This window comes from Chrysochloris asiatica, unplaced genomic scaffold (genome assembly GCF_000296735.1).
Source record: "Chrysochloris asiatica unplaced genomic scaffold, ChrAsi1.0 scaffold00316, whole genome shotgun sequence".
NCBI classification, from domain to species: Eukaryota; Metazoa; Chordata; class Mammalia; order Afrosoricida; family Chrysochloridae; genus Chrysochloris; species Chrysochloris asiatica.
This window is the reverse complement of record NW_006408834.1, coordinates 692,746-703,594: the sequence shown is the minus strand read 5'-3', so window position 1 is coordinate 703,594 and position 10,849 is coordinate 692,746. Positions and strand designations below refer to the sequence as shown.

Sequence of the window (10,849 nt, the reverse complement as noted above, 5' to 3'; positions counted from 1 at the left end):
GGTTCTTTAAAAAGAAGCTACAAATCCATCTTTGGGCTTCTATTAGCTGGACTTTTGGAATTCATGTTAAGGCAATTTAAACTTTGTGACTCTTTTCAAATTTGACCAGGAAACAATGAAATCCTGATGACACTTCATAGCCAAAAATCAACCCTTATCTCCGTAACAAGCAATAAAGATACAGATTTATTTTTTAATTGGTGCAATACTCTATCTAGTCTTCGTGTCTCAGCTTAATTTCAGATAACTTAAATTTTCTGAGTTTCAAGTGAGAACTTGCACCCCATTCCCCATATTCCCTTTTTTCTCCCACTTCCTTCTTAGTCTATCCTCTTTCCTGGAAAAATACTTCCTAGTGTAAGACCAGTTGTTACTTTCTTTACCTAAACTGACCCTATATGCACAAGATTTTGGCTTGGTTTGTGAATATGACCTTGACTTCAGAGCCTCCATCTGAAGTTTCTACCCTTGATCAAGTGTAAATAGTCTTTCCAATTATTTGTTGGATGGTGTTATTGTTAGGTGCCATTGAATTGGGAGCGTAGTGGTTACGAATCGGGCTGCAAACCTTAAGGTCGAAACTACCAGCCGCTCTGCGAGAGAAAGATGAAGCTTTCTGCTCCCGTAAAGATTTACAGCCTCAGAAACCCTGCACAGGGTTGCTATGGGTTGGAACCGACTCCACGGCACTGAACAACAACAACATAGTGACCCTGTATAGGATTGACATGATGCAGCTGGTGAGCTTGAATTGCCGACCTCGGGGTTCAAATCGACCTTGCAGGCCAGCGCATAACCCATAGCGTCATACCAGGACTCCTTACAACCTGGAGAATGCCACAATTAAAGGGTTCTGGTAAAATATTCCATTCACTAGACTATCCAGCAAGGCAAACTGGATAAAAAAAAGTCAACTCTGTGTAAACTAAACCGCTCTTTAGTAACTGCTCAGGTAAATCTAACAGCTCCAGATGGTTGAAGTCAAGAGCAGGGGTGATTGTGTGGGAGGACTTTTCCCAGTTGACTTTCAAGTTTCTTTGGTGTTTAGTGTTTTGTAGCTGGTGATTTTGTTGGTCAGCTGCTTATTTTTACTGTGGAGAAAGGAGAATGAGATGGAACCTGCCCACCTTGGAGACAAGGCTCCCCCTTGACCTCTATGCCAGACTCTTCAAACAAGTGGGTCACCCCAGGCCCAGCCCAGCAGCTGGTGATGGTTGATAGTTGTGTGCTGTGGAGTTGGTTCTGACTCATAGCGACCCTGTACAGGGTTTCTGAGGCTGTGAATCTTTATGGGAACAAAAAGCCTCATTTTTTTCCCAAGGAACTGCTGGTAGTCTCGATTTGCTGACCATGAAATTAGCAGCCCAACTTGTAATCGCTACACTACCAGAACTCCTTAGCCAGGGCTCCTTAGCTCCAAGCAGCTGGTTCACACCATTTGAGATAAGCGGCCCCTGGATATGCCTGTTGAGAACCTGAGAATTACAGAATTAATTGACAGAATGAATTAGTCCATTTCTTGGCTGTGTTCTTGACCCATCTTTTTTATCTAAAACTTCACTGGAAACTTCTTTTGAAACCTGTAGACAGCCTGGGAAGAAAGCACCGAATGGAAAGTTGCCGGAGCCTAAAGCAGGAAATGGAAAGTTAGTTACTGAACGAAAATTTACCGACTTGGAAATACTCAGAACAGCCAGAGTGAAGTGTGGGGGATCTGTAAATCCTTGTGGTTCTTCTTGCATTCGCCATTGTTTTTTTGGCCCAGGAAAATGAGTTTGTGAGGCTCAAAACAGGAAAAGCTCCACCCGGCTATTATTGTTGTTTTGCTTTTCAAAGATTCTCTTATCTCAGATGCATAGTAATTGCATTTCCTTTCTTGGTTGTTGCTGTTGGTAAGTGCCATTGACTTATAGCAACCCTGTATAGGGTTTCTGAGGAGCAGCTGGTGGGCTTGAACTGCTGACCTTGTGGTTCAGTTCACTGTTGATCCAACATAAAATTACATATTAAGGAGTTTCTGAATGCCTGCTCTTCGGACTCATAAACAAACTCATTGTAAAGGAGCTCTGGTAGCACAGTGGTTATGAGTCGGGCTGCTAATCTCAAGGTCAGCAGTTGGAAACTACCAATGGTACCATGGGAAAAAGATGAGGCTTTCTGCTCCTGTAAAGATTTACAGCCTCTGAAACCCTCTGCAGGGTCGCTATGGGTCAGCACTGACTCCACAGCACACCACCGCCACCATTCTAAAGTGCTTCAGTTGCATGTGGTTGACTCTATCTTCCTGTGATTTTTTACTCTGGGTGAGTTCTGACATGACTAGCAAAGGAACATCCATGTTCACTTTCATTTGGTGTTTGATTATGTTTGCAGAGTATCAAACGCATCAGCAGGAAGGAAAAACATCCTGCCCAGCTCCTGGGAAGGAGTCACTTCTGACCATGTCTTCCACGGCTGCTGGTGAGCCCAATGTGGACCAGCGAGACAGGTGTATCAGCAAGCTCATTTTCTTCCTCTTTGTCTTTGGTGCCATCCTGTTGTGTGTGGGAGTCCTGCTGTCCATCTTTGGATTCCAGGCATGCCAATATGAAACCCTGGCCAACTGCAGCCTGGTGCTGAAGGTCGCCGGGCCCTCATGTGCTGTGATTGGGCTGGGGGCTGTGATCCTGGCCCGCTCCCGGGCACGACTTCAGCTCCTGGAAGAGCAGCGTCGAGGCAACCAGCTGGACCCTAACCAAGCCTTCATCTGTGGAGAGAGCCGTCAGTTTGCCCAATGCCTCATTTTTGGGTTTCTTTTCCTGATGAGCGGCCTGCTAATCAGCATACTGGGCATTTGGGTCCCTGGATGTGACTTTGGCAGGGGGCAAGGGTCGCAGAATGAGACCGACATAGCTGGTTCTGAACCCCAAATCTGTGGGTTCCTGACTCTGCAGATCATGGGACCTTTAATTGTACTTGTGGGATTATGCTTCTTCGTGGTCGCCCACGTTAAGAAAAGAAACAGCACAAGTGCAGGCCCGGACGCCTTGGAGAGTGAAGAAGGACAAGTCCAGAGCACGGAGCCCGTCCAGGTCACTGTAGGTGGGTGGCTGTCATGCTTGTGCTTGCTCGAGTCTCAATTCTCATTCTTTCTCTCTCTCACACACAATGCAGCTGCTATAGGAATCTTTGTACTCCCCCTTCCTATCCCCCACCGCAGCAACTCTTTATTAGCTAGAAAGTCTTCAGGCATTAAGACTGGCCTTGTAACAAATAGAAGGGGAAAGAGAGAACTCTGAAGACAGTCTTCTGTTATTCCCTATTATTCTTGTACTGCAACCCAGAGCACGTGGGTCTTATTCCTGGGCTTTCACTGGTTGGCTGCCCTTGACTAATTCTTAACCTCTCTTGGCCTTAGTTTACACATCTGTAAAAAACAAACAAACAAAAAAAACTTTGAATTTCTAAGATTCCTTCCAGCACTAACGTTTTAGGGTTCCAAGTCTGTTCCAGCTCGTTGATCTTCAGACGCTTTGAAGGAGCCTTTTGCACTGTTTTCGGCCTTGTTCTCCATGGTCTGACACTTTATCCTGGGCTGCATCATGCTTGGCAAAGTGGAGAGTTACTGAAAAAGAGGAAGACCCTCAACGAGATGAACTGGCACAGTGGGATCAGCAATGGGCTCAAACATAACAATTGTGAGGTTGGCCCAGGACCAGGCAGTGTTTCCTTCTGTTGTGCATAGGGTTGCTATGAGTTGGAACCGACTTGATGACACCTAACAACATTGTGTAGGGAGTCCTGGTGGCACAGTTGTTAAGCATTTGACTACTAACTGAAAGATGGGCAGTTTGAGCCCACTCAGCAGCTCTCTGGGAGAAAGATCTGGTGATCTGCTTTCCTGAAGATTGCAGCCAAAAAAATGCTGTGGGGGCAGTTCTCCTCTGTCACCTGGAGTAGCTATGAGTCAGAATCCGACTGGACAGCAGCTAACTATTTGCTACTGAGTCGATTGTAACTTTTAGTGACTCCCTGTAGAGTTTATTCTAGTGCCAGATGCTTATCTGAGTGCATTAGCTTATGGCCTTTCAGGGCTATTCTGTAAAACCCATTCACTCTCAGAACAGTGAGGCAGAGGTCTTATTATCTCTATTTGAGAGATAAAGAAACTTAGGCATAGGCATAGGGACTGCAAGGTCACAGACTAGCAAGTGGCAGAGCCAGGATCCAAACCCAGGCCAGTGAGCACGCATAAAGTACTGCCCTTGTATACAACCCTCCCAGCTTCATCCTGCACCAAGTCTTCTGAGTGGTTGCTGAAGGACCCACCAGTGTAACCGATGTTCTCAGGCCTTTGGGGAGCAAGATGGCGTCCAAGAAATTACATTCCATGAATGTTCATATGCTCCACTTAATGTGCTCTTGGGTTACTAGCAGTTCCCATCTGGTGGAACTGGCTGGAATCAGGATGGAGAGGGCAGTAGAGCTGCTGGTGCTGGGGCATCATGACCCCTGGGCAATTCTATACCTATCCTGATGTTGGCACTGCACAATTTAAAATCCTTCCGACTTTTTCTGCCAGACTTGCAAAAATCTCACTCTGTGTTTTTCTCTGTTATGATTGTGTGGGATAAAGTTGAAGTTTTTAGAAATCTTGTCTGCTTTTGAGTACAGTTTCGTTGTTGTTAAGTGCTGTCAAGTCGATTCCTATCCATAGCAACCCTGCATAGTGTTTCTTAGGTGCAGCTGGTAGATTTGAACCACCAACCTTGCGGTTCAAACCTACCTTGTGGTCCAGTGCTATCCTACAATGCCACTCCAGATATTAGGAATCTAGACATGGTCTGTCAATTGTCAGTTCTGGTTTTTGACCCTCTCAGGGAATTCGGATCATGGGAGGCAGGTCTTTGCTATTTCTGCAATAGCCACAGAGATAGATCCACCCGAAATGGATAAACCTAAACCATGCTCTCCCCATTGCAGCTCCATGCTGCCTGCAGGCTCAGTGCTGAGTGCTGGATACACAAGCAGACGTATGAGACAGAGTCCTCCCTCAGTGGGTGTATAATGTTACCTAAAAAGCACATTAAGTTCTGAAGAATGGTCATGAAGGCATACCCTAGGGAGAACAGGTGGCAAGGTGGAAGCTCCAGGACTTACCATAGAGACAACTGTGGTTGCTCTGAGCATTTCCTTGTTTGTTTTTGACAGGTGACTGGCCTGTCCTAGAGGCTTATTTCGCAAGTGCCTTATTCTACAATGTGCAATTAAAGTGAGCACTCAACCTTAATTCCTGTGACTCACTCAGATCTTTTAAAAATAAAGTCAAACTATCGAGACAACCATATGCCTTCCTCGGTTTAGCTAGTTGAAGCTTTAATCGCCATCTCCATGGAGAGTGAGAGATGGAGTTAATGTATCTTCTGAAGAACCCCATGAACTCGGGAGAAGTGGCTGAGGCTTTAGTGAGTGGAGCCGCTAGCCAGACTGCCATTGGAGGGGCTGGGTTCTTCAGACACAAGACTAAGTGCAATTTGCTGCTAAAGAAAGTGCTTTTGCCGATGTGTTAGAAGCTGAGTGGGTTTGCTCTGTGCCCAGCATGATTTTTATCCCTGGGCACAGCCAGTCCTTCTAAACAGATGCTTTCCTCAGACCTCAGCATCATGGTGTGCTGCCTTATATCTGGACTGTTTCTGGTAATCTTTATGGTACGTTTTCCGTTGGAATCAAAATGCACAGTGGAACCTGCATCTGGACCCTAGTCTCTCCTTCTTAAAATATGGGGGGTGGGGGGCAGGGGGAGTGAGGTGTTCTTGAGTGGGCAGTAGCAGCAGAAATAGAAAACTAAGCTTGTCTTTGAGTTGGACTTTTATTTGTAAAGCATGGATGGAATTTGGGTAGATAAAAGACTGAAAGTCAGGGAGGAACTCAAGAGTTTAAATTGTTGTTGTTATGATGTGTGGTGGAGTCGGTTCCTACTCATAGCAACCCTGTACAGGGTTTCCAAGGCTGTAAATCTTTATAGGAGCAGAAAGCCTTGTCTTTCTCCCATGGAACAGCTCATAGTTTCAAACTGCTGATTGTGAAATTAGCAGCTTGATTCGTAACTAGTACGCTACCAGAGCTCCTTAAAGAGTTAAAGTGAATAGAGAGAGGTAAATACTAGCAACTGAGGGTCCATGGAGGGAATTGCAATCATTGTAATGACACAAAGTGTATGATTTGTTGAATGTAAAACTGATGATCTGCTCTGTAAGCCTTCACTGAATGCACAATACAGTTAAAAAACAAAAACACAAACCACTGTGAAAGCACATAAGCCACAAGCTCACCACCTATCTGTCAGTTTGTCGCACTATGGTGACTTGTGTGTTTCTGTGGTGCTGGTATTTCAATACCAGCAGGGTCACCCATGGTGGGCAGGTTACAGCAGCGCTTCCAGATGAAGACAGACTAGGAAGGAAATCCTGGTCATTTGCTTCTTAGAATTAATTAGTCAGTGAAACCCAGTGAATCACAATAGAACATTGTCAATGGTCTTATGCAGTGGCCACAGCAATGGACTGGACCATAACAAGGACTGTGAAAACGGCCCAGGGCTGGACAACATTTTGTTCTGTAGCATGTGGTTCAGTGTCAACTACCAACAACCAAAGTCCTGACTGTGGCAACAATGATGATACTTTGTAGCTTGTTGTGGGTCATCTCTTCAGACACTGCTGTTGAGAAACAAGACATTGTATCCAATGGCTAATTTTGGATGAATTAAAATTGTAAGTTGAAAATGGGGCCACGGGGAGGGGGAAGCCTGTTCAGCAGGAGACATTTGAGGAAGTTAAAAGATTTCTGTGAAGTTAGCAACCACTTCACAGAACCAATTTAGCTGAGACTTGCTCTGAAAATAGCTCCACTTTTTCATTCTGGAACCCATGGCAGATGTTTTCTTTTGTTTAGTTGAGGCTAATATCGAATTCGTTTATTTTGCTTCCATTTATTACTCACGTGTCCTTGACTAAATGTTGTGTTTCCTTAGGTGACGCGGTGATACTATTTCCACCTCCCCCACCACCTTACTTTGCTGGGCCCTCTGCTTCCACTGGAACTCGAAGTCCTCGGGCTAACAGTTTGCTTCCGAATGAAAATCCACCTTCATATTACAGCATTTTTAACTATGGGTAAGATTTTCCATCTCAACTTCAAATATGTTGTTGTTGCTAGTTGCCACCGAGTCAGTGCCGACTCACAGTGACCCTATGCACACCAAAAGGAAACACTGCCCGGTTCTGGGCCAACCTCACACTCATTGCTATGTTTGAGTCCATTGCTGCTGCCACTGTGCCAATCCATCTCATTGGGGTTTTCCTCTTTTTCTCCAACTCTCCACTTTACCAAACATGATGCCCTTCTCCAGGGACTGGTCACTCCTGACGATAGGTCTGAAGTACGAGAGACGAAGTCTGGTCATCCTGGCCTCCAAGAAGCACTCTGGCCATACTTCTTCCAGCACAGATCTGTGAACTTCAAGTATGGGCATGTTTAATTTTTCAGGTCTATGAGAAGACAAATTAACTTTAAGCCTGCAGTATCAGCATTAACAGGAGCGTGTGAGGATCACATATGCTCACATGATGTCAGAATTACTGCCATAATATTAGCTGTCCTTTCAGGAAACTTTGGGCAGAACATAAATTAAAAATGGTCAAAGTGGTTGTTGGGAGCCTTGGTGGCACTGGGGGTTAGGTGTTGGGCTGCTAACCACAGGGTTGGTGGTTCAAGTGCACCAGCTGCTCTGTGGCAGTAAGATGAGGCGTTCTGCTCCTGTAAAGATTTACAGTCTCAGAGACCCTCTACAGACTCTCTGGCTATGAGTCAGAGTCCACTTGAAGGCAGTTGGTGTCATTTGGTTGTTGTCACCACTGACTTATGGCCACCAGACGTGGAAGAGAATGAAATGTTGCCCCTTCCATTGTTGTCATTTTCGTAAGGGTTTCTTTCATTTTCACTGACCCTCTACTTTACCAAACATGATGGCCTTTTTCAGTGATTAGTCTTTCCTAATAAGAATGGTTATGCGATAAATACAAAGGTTTCTCCAGATACTGCTATGTACACCTAGCAGGGTGATATTGTTGTTAAGTGTCAATGAGTCAGTTCCGACTCATGGTGACCCTGTATCAAGTTCCCGAGGAGCGGCTGGTGAGTTTGAACCACCGACCTTGCAGTCCAGCGTATTAACCCACAGCACCATGCCAGGGCTCCAGCAGGGTGATTCTCAACATGTATTACAAATCAGACTGAATGCTGGGTCAGCACCCAGAAATCTCCTGCTAGTTAAAGCATTACTGCGTTAGATCTTGGGGGGTGTTTCAGGGTTCCAGAGAATCCCCAACTAAAGTGCTCCAGTGTTCTAACGGAGGCACTTACGTGATGGGAGTCAGTCTAGCACCCAGATTTACCAACCTGGGCCTCCCCTCTCAATATTATATGGTTTCCATAACTCCAGGGATTGCAAGTCTTCAAATTTGCAGAAGGCATGTAAATATAAAATCTCTCCGCCTCAGATTAAAAAAAAATAAATCTGAGTACTGGTCCCTTAGGCCACCTTCCCTCCATGCCTCCCCCAGCCCCTCCCCCCTCCCCAAATAACAAACATGTTCCATAGAGTCCAATGCAGAGTGACCCTCCTGTGTGTCAGAGTAGAACTATGACCCATGGGATTTTCAGTGACTGACTTTTCAGAAGTAGATCACCAGGCATTTTCTCTGAGGTATCTCTAGGCAGACTCAACCCTCCACCCTTTCAGTCAGTAGTTAAGCATGTTAGTGTAAATCATTTATACCCCCAGGCAGCAGCAGGTGCAGTGAAAGGATTTTGAGTCTGAGTGGTGGAATCAAATGGTGGTGAGTTAATAGTGGGGAAAGGCTGGAGGTGGGGAGACTGTTAGGAAGCTGAGGTCATAGGGACAGAAACCTGGAACTGTGGTGGTGGGAAAGAAGGGGATACTGGGAGAGGGAATCTGTAATGGAGAGGACATTGAGCAAGAGGCGGAGATAATACTTGCAGTGGTGAGTGAACGGGCCAGTGGAGATGTCCTGGCTGAGGAGAAGGTGGGAGGTGAGCTCAGTTTAAACAGGAGAAGATGGTCAGCTGACTTGCCATCGAGGGGTAGTGAGATGTGGGTCTTTGACGTAGACTGGATGGGGCTAGAGCTTAGGAGAGAGTCCAGGTGCTGGAGATGAACTACGAAGAAGTTGTGAACCAGGAGGGGAAAGAGTCAAAGGCTGGAGACCTGTGGAAAATCCACACGAGAGGAAGGAAGGAAGGAGAGCTGGGCAGTGCCAAGCCTCAGCGAGCTAGGAATCAGATACCTTCTTGAACAGGGAGTCAGGGTGTAGGCCATGAAGAAAGTTTTGCAGGAAAACTTCTCAGGAAAAAGAGGGGAGGATGGTTAGGACACTCAGTGAAGGTCTGCTTTGAAGGTAAGGAGAGCGTACATTGAGCAGTGCTCACGAGACGCAGTGAGAACATGCTGGAGAGGAGACAGCCTTACTTACTGCTTCTGCTTGAAAGTCCAGGTTCTGGCTCCTCTACTCTAGGGCACACATGGAGGGTCTGGAACCCACATTTCTCCACTGCCTTTGTGGAGAATCAGCTCTAAGAAAAGTAAGGGTGTAAACAATTGAAGTGGATCCCTGGCATAGCAGTTATGCACTTGACTGGTAACAGAAAAAACGGTGGTCGGAACCCACCAGCCGTTCCTTGGGGGAAAGATGTGGTATTCTGCTTCTGTAAAGATTGCTGTTAAAGTGCCATCGAGTCAGTTTTAACTTATAGCAACCCTGTATAGGGTTTCTGAGGAGCGGCTGGTGAGCTTGAACTTTGTAGTTCAAATAGATTCTATGTTAATGGGATAAGCAATCCAACTGTATCTATAAAGAAAAGACTATGGAAGGCATTACTCCTTCGACCCTTGCAAGTACTCCTAAATGGGGAATGTGTTGTTTCTGTAGGATAAACACTGGACTGTAAATCATTAAGTTGGTGGTTCGAGTCCACCAACCACTCTGCAGGAGAAAAAGGTGAGGCTTTCTGCTCCTGCAAAGGTTTATAGTCTCAGAAACCCTATACAGGGTTGCTATGAGTCAAAATCGACTCAATAACACAACAACAACAACTCCTAAATGCAAGTAACAAACATTTTGATAAAAGCCAAGCACTGTCGAAGTGGGTCTGTTTCCTTCCCTCCCTCCATTTCTTATTTTTTTTTCCTCCTTTTTAGCAGGACCCCAATTCCTGAGGGCCAAGGCACAGCCGCTGCAAGAGGAAGTGAATCTGTATATACGATTTCTGGAACTAGTCTTTCCTATGAACTCTCGCCTCCTCTACACCTTCCTTCTGAATCACCTCCTAGATACGAAGAAAAAGAAAATACTGTTGCTACATCCCTGTCTCCATCTTCCGAGCCTTCCCCGCTGTAAACAATGGACCCCAGTTCATTTTTATATATAATTGATCACTATTTTATTTAATTTGTTTGTAATAAAAAATACAACAGCGTTGGCTATGCTTTGTCCCTCTGATACGACAGCATCGATAATGGAAACAAGTCTCCCAGGTGGGATCCCAGTGGTGAGTGTGCTTCAGAACACAGGAGACATAGAAGAGTCAGGATGCATCCCACAAGCCCTGCACCTAAGAGGGTTCTGTCAGTTAAACCCACAACTCGGGGTGGTAGGAGAACTGTTCCTATTGGTGAATAAAGAAGCAAAGGGTCAGAGAAGCAAACTGACTTATTCAAGGACTTCTAAATGGTGAAGTTAGGATGAACCCATTCAGTGGGTTTCTGAAAGCTAGGTCCCTATCACTACCT

The 10,849-nt window shown here is 45.6% G+C and overlaps 1 protein-coding gene across 1 annotated transcript; it reads left to right on the top strand.

The window, feature by feature from the left end:
- The first annotated feature begins 2,441 nt into the window (after positions 1-2,441).
- Positions 2,442-10,457, top strand: TMEM171 (transmembrane protein 171). Its single transcript, XM_006875273.1, has 3 exons — positions 2,442-3,081; positions 7,013-7,154; positions 10,259-10,457. Exons 1-3 carry the CDS (start codon positions 2,442-2,444, stop codon positions 10,455-10,457), a joined length of 981 nt encoding a protein of 326 aa, XP_006875335.1.
- The last annotated feature ends 392 nt before the right edge of the window (positions 10,458-10,849 follow it).